Raw genomic sequence first — 16,601 nt, 5'->3', positions numbered from 1 at the left:
AGATATATGAATTATTTACTAAACAAGGTTCAAAAATGTGTTTCAATATCTGTGCAGCTATTCTGAGGAGAGCAAATAACTAGCTAATAATCAAAACTGACAGGGGTCACAGGTAAATACATAATACAAAGTTAGTTTCCAAATGTATGCAGTTCTTAGCCCCTCAGATGATGTTGCTGTAGGTTTTTAAGCAGTAATCATTATAATTTGGCTGAAATGTTTTGGGTTTAGGCTGTTCCCAACATGATTTAATTGGGCCAGCACTAAAAACCATTGCTCTGCTTTCAGATAGCCAATGCTTATATGAACCCTGTGAAATACAAAAGAGAACATACAAGTAAAACATTAATTTGAAACCTCGGAGGTGCTCCTACAGCAAAAACTTTAAAATACAATCATTAAATCTACAGGAGAAATTAAGATTCAATACTGTATAGCTTAACGCAAAGTGAAAAGCTAAAATTAATAAATAGGCAATCTACGTTATCATTATGAAGAAAAGAATGCATAGTTGAAAAAATATTTTGGCCAACACCTGACAAATGCTTATTTTAATTAACAAAACAGCAAAATATACAATTCCAAATTAAGATCCCTTTTAAATTGTCCCATATACACAATAAATATAAATGAAAAGTATAATTGATTACATAATGATTATACCCTAAAGGTTACAATACAAGAGGATAAGGGTTATGTTATGCTCCTCATTGATTTATATAGGGTTATGTTATGCTCTTCGTTGATTTATATAGAAAGACACTTCCTATTTGCCAATTATATATGCGTGCATCTGTGTGCGTCTCTCACACAGAAGAGGAGCTATATTTACTTTCTTAAAAGCTATTAAATATATTCAAAATATTTATTGAGCTACAATCCAGTTAGGAATTAATTTCTTATCAAAACACAGATTGTTTAAAAAAGAAAAGTGATTTGAAAGTGATTTATAATTAACTAAAAAAAAGTCAATGCTATCAAAAGGTGCATTTTGGCACTAGTGTATCAGAATGTAATAAATGTTGCTAATTTTCCTAGAAACCCTTTATGTTAAGAGCACATTTCTAGAGTCTTTAACAATCTGGTGTTCCATAACCATAAGCTTTTTTCTTGTATTGAGGGTGTGCCTCTTATAAAGGATGAACAAGAAAATCTTCCTTCCATGTTGTCAGCCCTCCCTCCCCTCCCCAGCCTGCAACTTTTACAAGGCCTCAAATTCATCAATCCGTTGTTTAGTGTTGCCCTGTCGGATCTGTCGCAAGGTCTTGTATTTGTCACGGCCAGCGCGCACGTTCTCAGAGTGCAGAAGGTCGTTCTGGGTCTTTTTGGTTTCATCGCGAGCATGAGCTAGCTCTGAGGTTAAAGCCTGAGAAGGCAAAAAAAGTGCAAAGGGTGGGTAAGTAATCTGCACAGGCTATATTCAGTGGCAAAAGTCACTGAAATTTACTAGCAACTTTAAAAAAAGTTCACTTTTAAAAACATAACAGGCTTAACATGAATTGCAATTGCATGACTCTTAAACCATGGGCTGCAGGAAATCACTCCATCATCAAAGACTCTTGGAATCAATGCATCTGCTTAGTGTACAGGCATGTCCTGCTTTCTTCTTAAATCACAATGTGGTATTTAGTAATATGAATTTTATAGATTTCATTATTTATTTTTGTCATAGAGACAATATTTTCTTTATGTGCATTATGTGTATGCATGTTCAGGAAACAGACAATGAGTAACATGCATGTGTGTTTGTAAATGTTCCAGGGAGCACACATGGGTCATTTAACTCTGTCTGTACACAGCGAGTATCCATGTCTCTGTGCAACAGGTGGCAATTGTCTCTCTTTTCCCCCCGCTACATCCCCCCCCCCACCATCTACCCCTCCCTCTCACCAGCAGCTGTTTCTGAACGCGCTCGTTCTTCTCAGCCTCTGTGATGCGGTTCTCCTCGTGGCGATGGTCGCTGATTCCATCACTCCGCAGGTCGGCACTGTAACTTCTGGTTCCCTCCTCACCATCTTCGCCCTCATGGTCCTCTATGTCATCGTAGACAGGAGGGGGAGGAGGAGGAGGGGGAGGGGGGGCTGTCATCATCAGGTGCAACTCCTCCCGGGTCTTCAAAAGGTCCTGCTGGGCTTCGTGCGCCTGGAGAAACACAGCGTACCCATGCACTACACTGCTAAATGTGTGGGTGTGTATTGGCTCTTCACGAGAACCTTAAGATATGTTCTGAAAATAACAATGTGTGCACTTTAGGCAATGACAACATGAATAGGACATCAAGAACTCCAGGTAATGTTGTGTAACAAACACTAGTGCTTCTATGCACATCTCTTAACACAAGTAAAATTCCACTGTCTTGGTAGGTGCTTACTCTGTGCTGCCATGTGCTGGCTTCATCTTCCTTGCGCTTCCTGGCCTCCTCTAGGTGGGCAATCTTTGCAGAGTGTTGTTCAAGCTCAGCTGCCTGTATGTGCATGCAGTGATCCATGTGATAAAGAATGGAAGATCAAGTACATGATATGCATGCATTCTGATTATTATATATTATAGAGATAGACAGACAGACAGACACAGACAGAAATAATATTCCAAATACTTAGACAGCCTTTCTTTTATAAATAGTTTTTCATATAAACAACTTTTCTGGTAAGCAGAAGCTCCCGGTTCAGCAGCTCTTTAACACAGCTTCTCTCACCAGCTGCTCCCGGTTCTTCATTTGATCTTGGGCTTGGCGTGCCAGTTCCTCCTTGGCCAACAGGGCAGCCTGTCTCTCAGCCTCCAGTCTGTCAGCTTCCTGCTTTGCACGCATCCGCTCCTGTTCCAGCTGTTGGGCCCTCAGCATCTGCTCATGCAGGTCTGACACAAAACAAATGCTCACTGCAGAAGAATGCAAACACTATGAGCAGCACACCCTGTTGATTTTCACACCCTTGGTGATGCTGTACAGTAGGAGTTATACTGAGATTTGAATGCTTAGGCAGGTCGGCTCTTTGAGAGTGCTAACAATAGAGGAACTCTCTCACTCCCTTTATGTGCTTTATTAGGCCTATATGGAATTCCTACCATTTATATCAATGTGAATAAATATAAAAGGTGACAGAGAATTTGCAATTGCTGCTCCTCGATTGTGGGACCAGTTGTCATTAAAGATTTGATACGTTTCCTCCATCGCTGCATTTAAGTCTAGGCTATTCTCTGGCTTTTCTGGCCCCTAATCGTGCATTTTTAAATCTGTATTTGGTTTTAGTTACTTATTGTTTTGTTGAGGGTTTTCTTGCGGTTTTATCCTTTGTACAGCACTGGGTCTGTGTTATATGCGTTTCAGAAATAAATTCTACATACCTATATTTGAATGTATCTGGTTTGTCTTGTTGGCTTAAGTTAATTGCAAATGGGTGTTCAGATCTTAAGTTTCCTTATATATTGGCTTTGGCATTAGAAATCTAATGTTTTTTCTCTGACAATGTGATGACAGAATAATGTATTACTGAGTAAAACACAATTTATGAGAACACCTTTCAATTTAGTGATCTCTGATGAACTGAAGAAGATTAAAGAAGATTAACCTACAGGCACTGTTAGGCAGCTCTAGCTAGGAAATGAACTGAGCAACAGCCTCATGGCAAAACAGAAAATCTCAAATGACACCAAATGATCATGGAGTGACTGGAGGTAAGCAGGTGTGTGTAGTGCCCATCTTTTCTGCCAGTGTACATATTCACATAAGCTTACTTAAACAGCTGAATTCTGACAAACCAAAAGTAGAACCAGTCTTCTGCAACCAAATTAATATCCTGTGTACAGTCAACTTGCTTCTGCAACTATTAGGATATCCATCAATGTCCAGATTGTTCTGTGTATGATGTAACGCACACTTCATGCAGTGTACCTATATTGTGTTAATGTGTGCACGTGAATTAACTAAAATGACAAAATGTTTACGTATTTTTAAGGCTGATTATGTAAACAAACATTTATAGCACAGCAACTACAGATGGAACATCTGTAGCACATTCACAAGTCCAACAACCATCAACAACTGTTTTGTTATTGTACTTGGGCATTGTTCATTACAAATGACAAATTCATCACATACAATTCTCTTTGATTTAACATGAAACCATAGGGCATTAATGGAATGTCCTACCTTTCTCCGCTTTCTCAGTCTTCTCCTGAAACTGGTACAGCCGCATCATCAGCTCCCGCTTCTCTCTCTCCATCTGTTCCTTCTCCTGCTCTATGGCCTCTCTCTTTTTCTTCTCACTCTCCAGCTGGGCCCTGCAGATAAGATAGCCAGAAAAAGGCACAATGAGAGGCAAATGTTTACTACAGCGAATTGTTTCTCAGAGTAATGCATAATTCAGGTGTCTGGTGACATGTTTCCTCAAATTAAGATGCACACTTAGTTGCTATCTCACTGAACAAGAGTTAACCCCAAGCGCTAAACCAGCATTTTGGTTTTATGCAACTGGCAGAACAAGCCCAAGACATGATTTATTCATAATTGAAACTACATTGATGCAAGCTATACTAGTGTAATGCCAATTAGCCTCTAGAATCTGGCTTTTATTTTACTGTAAATGTGTTAAGGTATTTGACCTTATTCAATACACATACAGCGTGTGCTTTTGGTCAACTGTTCATGCTTTTTGACCTCCTCATTATTTATATGAGATATAAGGGTCCCCATTCCACTATTTTACCTTGATGATTTACTTAATGATTATACACAGACAGAGCATAAATGACTTGGTTGAATAGTTTAAGTGGTAGAAAAACAAACAAAATTAGCTCTTGGCATAATACAGTGATTCTATGAGAGTGAAATAAAGCAAAAATCAAATTTTCCACTCACCTCAGATTTACATGATCATAAATTAAAAATGCTAAAATCACACGTCTCAAAATATATTCTAGATGGTTTCAGTATGACATATCTATACAAACTGACCTAAATGTCACATAGTTAAAAACAGAAGAAGCAACACACATGGGATTTTGTCCATTTATCTGTTAAAACTGAAACGGCTGTATATTGCAAATGTCCTGGCTGCAGTAGAGCATAATTTCAAATCTTTTGATTATTTTTTTAACTGAACGATCACTTTGTGTCTTTCTGTGCCTATATGACTAAAGCTACTAATGATCCTCTAAAATTGACATTAGAAATATTGTGCATTCAAAATATATACGGTGTATATTACTGCTTAAACTGTGTGCAAATGGCAAAATTATCACAAAGTATCACAGAAGAAAGTGCCGTTTGCTCATAAAATCTTATAATCCCACAATATTATAAATTGGGATGTGGTTGCCATTAGCTGGTACCCAACTGCCGCTAAATTTTCATCAGCGCTAACATCTGAAAATACCATGGATCAAAAGCACCAACCAACACATTACAGGGTACAGAGACCACCTTGCCCCTTAAACTGGAAAGCATTCTCCCAACGCACCTTTCCATCTGTTTCTGATGCTTCTCCTCTCTCGCTTGCACCTTCATCTGTTGCACCTCTATGGAGTCTGGTTTCCTACGGCGCATGTACAGCTCGTGGTTGCCCATGCACAGTTGCAGGATGCGCTTGTTAAGGCGCAGACGTGGGGAATAGAAGACGAAATCCTGTGCAGCACCGAGGAGGAATGAGCATAAGTTAGGAACGTGTGTGCTGAGAGGAAGGACTTCACATATTTCACTGGTAATCATATTACACATTTTGGACATCAAAGATCTAAACATCATCTGGTTCTTTTAGCTAGCCACCAGCAATTGGTGATCACTAATTGCATCTACACTCACAGGCCATTTTACCAGATACTCCTACCTTACAGCTGCATGGTTTAAGTGTACAATTACAAAATGTTGCCCAAATGTCGGGACAGGCAATTTAGCCAGCCATTTACAGTTTCTGCTGACTGGGTATTATTTAAGTGGAATCTCATTTTCTGCCCTGCATGGACACAGACATGTTAGTGGCTTGGTGATTCGCTTTAATAGACAGATAAGTCCTGTTTATGTGTTTTTTTACAAGTTAACATGAATCAGTGCTGGGGTAATAGTCTGCCACCTCAAATGAGTGCATAAACAATTCTTATGAGCAAAAGTAAAACATCTGAAAATCAGTATTTACAGCAATTCATGCTTGGGTGCATTTGAGTCATACAGTAATACAGTCAACAGTAATACAGTTTGTGAACCTTTTTACATCATTACTATGACATTTGTCTGATTCAAAATAAAAACTTTTAAAAATAATATTAAACATGCAACATTATAATCTTGATTATTTAAACAATCATAAAAAGTGAAATAGGACTAGAAAAGAGACTAATCAAGAGGAAATCAAGTATCCCACTCAATTCAGGTGTGGATTTGAGCTTCTTTTTTTTGGTTTGAAATGCTTGTCATGCCATGTCAAAGATGCAATCACCAAAGCACCAAATAATTCCATTAACAGTGCATTCATTTTAATGCATCATTAAATGCTACAGTGCATGATCTAAAACTCAAAAGAAACTGGGGAAATACAACAATTATGCAGAAAATGTACCATTTGTTCAGCACAGACTCACCTTCATAAACTGTTAAACAGCCATAGCATATCTCTGTTTACCAGGTATACCAACAGTTAGTGACAGCCATTAAAATGGATCATATAAATGTCTGAATGTGTGCTGTTCACAGCTAACTCTTTAGAAGAGTATGGAGGAACAGCCACCTTTTTTTTAACCAATCACAAGTAGGAGGAATGTCTGCTGATTAGTGAGAGAGTATCAGAAGCTGTAATATAGGATGTGAAACCACAGATTTTAAGACATGCTCCCTCCTCTACATAATTAAATGTTGAGGAAAAAAATCTGATATTTCTAACTAGTGAGCTTGAATACTAAGCAGAATTAGTTACAATATATACATACTGAGTGAACTAATTTTTCTCTACTTAAAATGCGCAAATGCTGCTTCAAAATGCTCAAAAAGAAGTATAATATTTGTCGTGTAATCTTTTTTATTGGATGTGCTGATTGTCATCTGAACAAGGCAACAAAACTGATTCATTTTGTATCAAAGCCATCTCTCTACTTGTTCAGAACAACACTTAAGCAGAACAGTATTTTACTGGCAGAACTACAGCTTTCCAAGAAACCTCAGTATATTCAGTATATTCCATCTTTACACTTGAAAGCGAAGAATTCTTCTCACAGTTTACATTTCCCCTCTAGTGTTGTCTACTTATTTATCATTGCTTACAATTCAACCAATCCATTAATAATCTGGGCAGGACAATGGGCAAACCAGCACTTTTCAGTGAGTGCTGGCTGCACCAGAATAGTGTATACATCATTTAAAAATGGACTCGTATTAAACTGGTCAGCGGAACAGTGAAAACAATTCTGACAAATCACTAAAAACTACATGTGATGGAGAGAACTACTCTTACAATTAATGTACAAATTCTACAAAATTCTAACTGTTAAACAACACAAAAAACAAAAAAGAATAAAAAATATCAACAAAAGCCTCATTTTCCTCATAATTGAATATAATTTTCCTGATATTTTGTACATTTTATATCATTTTGTACTTTGAAATGGCCACTTACTGGAGCTTTTTTGTCAATGGGCTTGATGACAAACTTCTTATCATTAAAAGAAATGTTTCTGATTTCACTCCAGGGAAATCCGATTTTGGGGCTAAGCCTATAAAGAAATTGGGAAGAAAAAAAACAAAAAAAACCCAAAAAACACCAATGAGTTATTTACACTTTTCAGACAAAATGAAAATAACAGTAATTATTCTCTCGTTCTCTCACACACACACACACACTTACGGCATTTAGCTGATGCTTTTATCCAAAGCAACTTACAATTATAACAATTAGTACAATTTGAGCAATTGAGAGTAAAGGGCCTTGCTCAGGGGCCCAACAGTGGCAACCTGGCACCAGTGGGGCTTGAAATAGCAACCTTCTGATTGGTTAAGGTACTCAATTAGCACTCAGTTACCACACACTCATGATCTTAAAGGTGCAACAGAGATAAATATGTGTTCCTTAATACTTTAATAATTCTGCTATAGCCAGAACATTTTAATAACGTCTCAAAACGCAATTAGGACACAACCATAAAATTCAAAGAATGTGTTTCCAAAATATTCAAAGAATGTACTCAAAAGGTACATTCAAATGTGCCTTTGTGTAAGTAGCTGACCTCATTAGGAGTAAGTGTGTTATGTGGACTGTGTATGTGAACGTGGCACTTTTAATTCTACTCTCTGTAAATGTCATACCTCAATTATGACATTCATTGAATACAAAGTTCTGACAGAAATTTAAAAAACCCACTTTAAACCACCCAACAATACACACAGAACTGATGGTAGGTGAAGAATGCTGAGGAATTTGTTGAATACCTTTATAACCCTAAAGTCTTTAATCAAATGGCAGTGCAGATATCATGTTAAAAAGATTTTCAATTACAAAATTCATACTAAAATGGCACTCATAAAACAAGCAGTTATTCCTCTTTACAATATTAGCCATTTTTGACAAGATATTTTATCATTTTAATAGACTGCACACAGCCCACAGACTAAAACACATGCTAATTTATGACATACCAAAAGTTGCTTACGCAACCCATAAAAAGTAGCCAAACTGAAAGCAGCATTAAAAAAAGAAGATAAAGATATCCTCAGGGAATGACACATTCTCAAACAACTTAAGACATTTTCAGTGACTCGAGCTATTAACTGTGACTGTCTGAAAACTATTAAATTAAAAGGAGTTTGGCTACAGAGACAGAAAATTTGGCTGAAACAATGAGTGCTAAAATGCGCACTGTATCTGTAGTACCATGAAACAATGAAATAAATAGAGAAATAGTGCAGATATGCTGTTACACTGAGATACATTAGTGGGCAAGGGAAATACAAAATTAAACTTTTTATTACCATATATATATATATATATATATATATATATATATATATATATATATATTTTAAACTTGTGTTACTGCAAAAAGTGCATAATTTAAACTGGACTATTTTACTGCATCTCTCTACCACACACAGACACACACAGACACTCCCTCAACAACATTCCTAAGAGCCACATGGCTTGAAAAACCAGTTCTTATCACTATGGTTACATTAGAGGGCACTGTGCAAAAGGTATTTGTCGTCACTGAGCTTAAAACATGCACACACACCCCTATGTTTGAGGCAAATAACAGAAAGGTGTTACTCAAAATACAGGATATGATCACACAAAAATATCTTTTAACTCTTCAAGGAAAGAACCATGAATGCACTCCTAATGCACTGGGTACAATATGATTAAGTGCAATACTTTAAACCAACAATAGAGTAGTATAACTAGATACCTCTCACTTAGCTTTTTACTGTATAATAACAATGAAGTGTTTTTTCAAAGTGTATAATCATACAATTTAAAAAAAAGAAAACGCTTAAGTAAAATGTCACAGATGTCTTTGTTCTAATATTCAGAACTTATCTGCAACACTACAGCCATTGCCTTGAATTCCAGGCAACACAAAAAAAATTTCACCTAGACATGACAACCAATACATGAGGGGCGTGATTCATTTTTAAACACAGTCAATCACATAAGATGCATCTTAAACAATGAGCTAGGAATTCAAACTTGGATTTGTGTTTGGTAGATGGTTTTCCAGGGTAGAAATAATTGGTCTGATCAATTTTACTTAACACACTGGTAAATATGTTAAGTACGCACTGTTTAGAAATCAGCTTTCTAAATAAGGCATGTAGCATTTAGATGTGTCTGTCATCTCAGAAAGAACAGCTCCAAAGGGATTCTTTAATATCCCCCATCATTAAGACATTTATTAGAAGATAGATATTCAGTTATAGTGTAGCTGTTAAACAATTGGCATTTTATTTGAGGGATAAATTATCTGGGATGTCATAAGCCACGGTCACACTAGACATTTCGAGTTCATTTCTGTGAGAAATAGGTGGGGCTGGAAGATTGGCAACACAAACAAGTCATCCATTTTAATGTCGCTGGCAGCTTGGCTAGTGATACTGTGGTAAGAATGAGGAAACAAGGTGTAGAACTAGCTATACATCTGGTTTAAGACAGTAAAATGATGTAAAACAATTTACTGATTAATCATATGAAATTATGGAAAAATATTAATAGTAAGCAAGTGCAGGTAAAGTATTATTACAAGCATGCTATGCTAATCAGTACCCAGGTTTAATCTGATCTGTAAACACACTTCAGAGTTCCCTAAATTTGGGCACATTAAATAAAATCTTATGAATATAAAAAGATTTGTATATTGTGAATTTGTTGGAATCACTCTACTTGCCAACCAAGTTGCTAACCGGGTAACTCAATAGCACATATATATACTTAGCATTTGCTCAATTACAGATCTACAGTACTGCTCTATAAAGGCCCAGCCCTTTAGAGCACTGTACCCCGAGCAGTAGCGTGACTGGTCAAGACCGTGGATAGCTGCATTGCGAATTCCATTGAAATTAATAATGATTTTGCTCGCAAAATTCTGTTAACTCAAGTCTAGGGTGACTGCGGCTATAAAGGTTTATATTTTGTATATGATTTTATGATAGCAGAACCCTAGATTTTTCTGCCAAAAAAAAAAGCATACACAAACCATCTCAATCAATATGACAACTATATTCAAGTCCATCTACTACTATGGACAAGACCGAATATCTGGTTGGTATACTTGAACTTAAAATTAACCCGAGGCAAAAAAGGAGTAATATATGGTAGGTTCAATGAGAGCTGAAATAGCATTAAGGTTTTGGGGTTTTTTTTAAATGCAAAAGAAACGAGTACATTGTATGTACAACTACAAATTAAGTACTTTGGGCACAAATGAATCATTTATATCATTCATACCACGGTAAAATCGAATTCTCAGACATGTTTGGTCAAAAGGTGTTGATTAAATAGACAGCAGTTTTAAAAGATGTGCTGCTTGGCATTTCATGTCTCAGAGGAACAACCCTCCATCTAGTAGTTGTCATATGACAGGAGGTAGTTGATGGCATAATGGCTAGGTAGTGGCATCAGCATAATGTCCCAATGGGGGGAGTTTTATAAGAAACATTAAATAACATTAAATAAGATTTAAACTTTAAGTAGCAATCGACAAAACTTATTGGCAGCTAATCAAATGCCACAGGTGTCACAAAGCTACAGGAAATCTACAGAAAGTCACCCCCCAGAAGAACAACAGCAACCAACCAAACCCGTCACTGATTTAAGCCCAGACAGCAGGTTTTAGGGTGCAATATTTTGAGATGGATTGCTCTATTTGAAACTTCATAATCTATGGAAATATGCAGTTTAATATCATTTAAAAATTCAGAATTATTGTTTACCTACTAACTGTTACATTTGTTACATGTAAGGAGAGATATGAACTGAAATAAAGTTTCAAAGGAAATAACGTTGCAAGATATTCCACAATATAAAAGTTTCATTCAGTAACAAAAAAGTATAAGCCTTGGCAAGTTTCCATGAGATGAATTGAAAATAAATCACTCCCAGGTGTGCAGTTTTATGAAAATAATACCCATAACACCACTCTCAGACAGACAGACAGACAGACAGACAGACAGACAGACAGACAGACAGACAAATTTAAGCAATGAGTACATCTCAACTCCAAAGCAAAGTAAAGTCTAAAGTGCAGTGTAAGGAGAGAAAGGCTGGACTTACTTGTCCTCTTTGTCATAAATGTTTAGGCCTAAGGCATCTACTCCCAGACAAAGATCTGTTCCCTTCTTGTTTTTTATATCAAAATAGTTCACCCCATACATTTCCAGGTCTTGTGCAATCTTTAAGTACTCCAGCATGGCATCCTCCCTAGAGAGAGAGAGAGGAGTCGCAAGTTCTATGTAAGTTCTATGGTAAATACATAAGGTGCCAGATGCAGCCATGCTTTCATGACCCAATCTGCTATCAACAATTTCCATGTTACTCATGTGCATACAAAAGGCATAAAGCATCATAGACCTGAACAAAACTGACTTACTTCAGCATGCCAGTGTGCTCCTCATGCCACACGCGGATCCTCTCCTCCCACTGTTCTCTGGATAGATTGTGCTGCTCTAGGACTCTGGAAATGAAAGTGTGAACACAAGTAAGGAAAAAACCTATATTATTCCAATTCTGATTTTCCTTTTTTTTTAAATTTCTTTTTTTTTTTTTTTATATGCATTTACGGCTTGATTGTCAATGTTTTTCACAGTGAATGTGACCCAACTATCAATCTATTTTTTGTTTAGGTTTATGGCATTTGGCAGATGCCAGAGCCACGTACATATTTATTTATCAGTATGACAGTGTGTGTGCTACCTGGGAATCGAACCCAAGACCCTGAAGTTACTAGCACCATGCACTACCGAGTGGGCTTCAATCCATTCTCAAAAATATGTGTAGGAGGCATTACATATACAATATACTGTACATTACTTTTTGATTACTCTACTGTAATCAAAGATAACAGTTTACAAAATGTTTAAACAACTTCCAAACAAGGCATAAATACAGAGATGCTTGAGACTGAATGAAGTGAGTGATAGACAGAGCACGATGGTTTGGTTTGGGCATTCACCCTCCTGCCTACATAGTGATTTCATTGGTCTGATGGAGAAAAGAATGCTTTTTTTTTGTGATGAACATATAATGGTTAGCCAAGCAGTCAGTTCACTCCCCCACTTCAGCCATCATCATCATCATCATTGTATTATCAGATCTTTTCAAGTTTATCAAGAACTTTATTATGTCATATTTCAGGATTGGGAGAAGGGTGCATCACATTGCACACTGAATATCTTTAATAATTAAAGACAGCAAACCAAATAGTCTCAATCAGACTTCAAACATGAAAGTAGCATCACTAAAATACAATGTACTTGTACTACCCTATAAAGCCTAATTTGGAGAGGGTTTAGGAACAAAAGAAGGCCCAGCTATATTGTACTCAGGCTGTAGCTCAGTGTTAATATAAATGATAGTGAAGTGAAATAAGCTATCGGGGATACTTCAAAATGCCTACCCTTTGACATGGTCTAAAATCTCAAATGAATTTCCAACACCTTTTCAAATCCATGCAGGTTATTACCTGCTGGTAAAGGTTTTGAAGCACAACACAAAACAGTATCATTGTGGGGTATTGTTAGATTCACTGGCAGACACACTGACAATAGGCAGTTCACAAATACCCCAACAATTTAAATATTCTTTTGCATCACACTTGCTCCTTTGTTGGTGTGGGCTATTGGTTTTTCCTTTCTCTCCCTATTTAATGCATGCTTAATACTTCTTTTCCGCCATACAAGTTTTATATTCACCCCATTCTCTACAAAACCTCTGTCTAAACTAAAATGTCTTTCATATGACATGTGCTCCAATCCAGTCCATCCAAAAATAAAAGATCTTACTACGTTTCACAGATTTTTATGGACTCTGGAAAGGTTTATGAGTAGTGAGACTTTTTTAGGCAAATATTGAGTAATTATATGTCTATATATTGATTTTTCTAGGCAACTACCCCCATACTGTCCATGGGTCAAGAAGGACAAAGATGACATATACTAATCAGGTTATGAGAAACAACCATGTAAACATAAGGACATAGATTCAGGTATGATCTTAGGATATTATTAGTGATGAGTAGATTTGGAAGGTAACTTTTTTTTCTAGAAATATCTAAACTGAGCTTGGGAACAAATATATTTGGACTTGGATTTTGTATTAATATGACTTATTTTAATTATAATCGTAATTTTAATAATAACCTTAATGAAGATCAATTAAATTATTTTAAAATAATTCAGAATTATATTCAATTTTGATTCATTTTGTGAATGTCTTGACAGGCTCATAGTATAATATATGCATAATGTTTCTTTGATCTTTCCACATTTTTGGCAGAAACAACTGTTAAAACTACTTCGGTGGTAAAATATAATTGGTTCATTTTATAAGAAGCCATTGCAGGCTTGAACAAATTAATACATTAAGGCAAAAGCATTAAATCCACTGCTCTCAGTTAGCCACTACTTTGGTATGAGCCTTCATTTCAGGCCAAAATTAATTTATTGTACATAAGAACGTGTGGCCCATTTTACTGCTCCAGAAACAGAGAGTATTATAGTGTTTAATTAGATCTTAAACCAAATGTGAAATGGGGAGAACAATCTAAAGGCAGCAGTTAGGGGATTTGGTTCATTTTGGTGAAAAATGTGCATAAGTGTGCTTACTTGTGTGTATACTCTGAATTATTCGCCTTATTACTGAGTTTTGAATAACAATTATGGTATACACGTATTCAACATACAAAAAACTGTCCAAGTTAATTTTACAGATTTATTGATGATATACTTTGTTATTACAAAATGACAGCAGTGACCTTTAGAGGAATTGTTTTTTGTTTTTTTTTAAATCATCATTAAACCTGCATTATATGTGCATGAGGTTCACAGGAAAGATGATTCAAACGAAAGTGTAACGCATGCAAGACAGTTGAAGCACAGGGCATTTATTATTCTATGAATGTATATATAAAAATACATATCATTTACCTTTGAGGCAAGAGGCGCTCAGAACTGAGGTATCCAGGCTGGTGTACCACTTTGTTGAAGTCACCAAATTTGGCTTGCACTGAGTAAGAGGCAAGAAGCACAGCTGTCTCTGGAGGGCAGTAGATCTCGTCACTGAGGATACCTTCCTTTGCCTGCAGGAAGAAGAGCTTCTTGGTGATCTCCTGTATCAGCTCCTCTGAAACATCCTCTGGGAAGAATTTAGCACGGAACTTGAATTGAAGTGGGTTCTCCTTCTTTACATCCTGAGTGGTGACCTAAAAAGAAGACAAAGTTTGTGCCACTCTGCAAGAATAACTTGAATAGTGTTGCAGTGTTGTTATATACTACTACTGGAATGTTAACACACATAATGCTTCTTTATTTTTTAAAAGGTTTTTAAAAAGGCCTTTAAAATGTAAGGGTATGAATTTCAGTAAATGACAATTTAACTTAAACAACTGGATCAAAGTGAAAGTCATGGTTCTTACATAAGTATGTTCAAATAATTGAATTGTTTCAACTCAGTTTGAGCACACAGAGCTATTTAGTCTTTACTGTTCACCATAAGCATAGCATTGCGGGTGAAAAGTTTGGAGGGCAGTGAAGAGTTTGAACTCTTCCACTCACAGCAACAGCGGGATGTGATTTCTTTTAGCTGTTAGGTGTGGCTATAATTATTATTGTTTTTAAATCATATAATTTTAAATGATTGCGTATATGTCCTTGTAAAATTAAGGCAAGACAGAGCAGGCCTGTTCAAGTCATTGTGCTGAACAGTGTTAAAAGTTACTGACTGCTCAAGATTTGCATCATCCACCTCAATCCTCAATGTTTTAAAATGTACATGTACAAAGATGGATGGGCCAAAAATAGAAATTTGCTTTGTAATAGATAATAAATACAAGTTTTTTTAATGATCTATCTAATTTGTTATCTAAGTGCAATTTCATGGCTTTATGCCTTATTAGAACATTGGGAATAGGAAATTGGAATGACCAACATTCTAACATGTCACTAAATACAGAAAAATCAAACTCATCACTACATTGACTTTTGAGAGAGATACATGTTCCTTATTATTTTTTGCTAAGTAACTCACAAAATTGTGAATTGTTCATAAGCGATCAAAAATGAACAGAATACATATTTGGACAATTGTTTTAAGTTACTTTTTAAACTTTGATCAAATATGGGTTAAAATTGGATTTAAATAAATCTACTGAGTTTTATATCATATTTTTATATTATTCAAATAATTGATTCTGGTTGGTTAAAATGGTATGAATATATTGTCTTTAAAATGTACAATATTCAAACTTTTTTGCTGTTCCATCCATTGCCAAAAATTGAATGTTTGCATTGACTGGAAAGGGTTAATCATTCATTTAAATTTAGTTGAGAACTAAAATTTTATAACTGACAGGCCTAGTTATAAAAAAAGACATTTAAGATAATTATATTAATTGGAAATGCATAATTACCTTCTTATCAAGTTTAAGCCAAGTAAGATAACCTTTGCTGTCCATGTACTGAAGTCCAAAGAACCACACCTCACGCAAACCAACGGTTTTAACTACCTGTTATGAAAATAAAAAAGCATAACTTAGTCAAATTACAACAAAAAAAGTTAACATTTTAGATAACCTTTAGATTTTGAAGGAATACAAGGAAGACACTGGGCATATGTAAACATATCAATATAACATTTTGTTTCAGCTCACAAGAGAATATTGCATATACCTTGTAAAACATTGTTTGGAAAGAAGTTCCAATTGAGATTAGAAAACATGGAACTTATTATATATTTAAAAGGAATTCACTGGAAAGATTAACATTTTAAATGCAATTCTTATTACATACATTTTATTCCTCTAGTCATTATGTTTTGGGTAATTTATTTTTAACCATACTCATTTTTCCAAGAGGAAAAGAAGCTTATAAAGAAGCTTTCTTTAAAATATTCTAATAATAAAAACATTTTTAAAAAAGG

At 35.7% G+C, this 16,601-nt stretch overlaps 1 protein-coding gene across 2 annotated transcripts in view; it reads right to left on the bottom strand.

The window, feature by feature from the left end:
• Window positions 1–520: 520 nt before the first annotated feature.
• ezrb (ezrin b) overlaps window positions 521–16,601 on the bottom strand; it is a 28,924-nt gene continuing 12,843 nt past the window's right edge. Inside the window, exons 4-14 of one of the 2 annotated variants that reach the window (XM_026999972.2) lie at window positions 16,093–16,188; window positions 14,612–14,886; window positions 12,058–12,141; window positions 11,742–11,888; window positions 7,599–7,695; window positions 5,457–5,620; window positions 4,148–4,278; window positions 2,696–2,856; window positions 2,372–2,464; window positions 1,891–2,142; window positions 521–1,366 (exon numbers count right to left, since the gene is read on the bottom strand). In XM_026999972.2, the coding sequence (XP_026855773.1) occupies window positions 1,202–1,366; window positions 1,891–2,142; window positions 2,372–2,464; window positions 2,696–2,856; window positions 4,148–4,278; window positions 5,457–5,620; window positions 7,599–7,695; window positions 11,742–11,888; window positions 12,058–12,141; window positions 14,612–14,886; window positions 16,093–16,188 (1,665 nt within the window). In that variant the 3' untranslated portion in view covers window positions 521–1,201. The remainder of the gene's footprint in view (window positions 1,367–1,890; window positions 2,143–2,371; window positions 2,465–2,695; window positions 2,857–4,147; window positions 4,279–5,456; window positions 5,621–7,598; window positions 7,696–11,741; window positions 11,889–12,057; window positions 12,142–14,611; window positions 14,887–16,092; window positions 16,189–16,601) is intronic. The other variant, XM_026999979.2, reaches the window with a different exon arrangement.

Source organism: Electrophorus electricus, chromosome 8 (assembly GCF_013358815.1).
Source record: "Electrophorus electricus isolate fEleEle1 chromosome 8, fEleEle1.pri, whole genome shotgun sequence".
Taxonomy (NCBI): domain Eukaryota; kingdom Metazoa; phylum Chordata; class Actinopteri; order Gymnotiformes; family Gymnotidae; genus Electrophorus; species Electrophorus electricus.
Note: the sequence above shows the minus strand (reverse complement) of the source record. Positions and strands in the feature narration are given on the sequence as shown.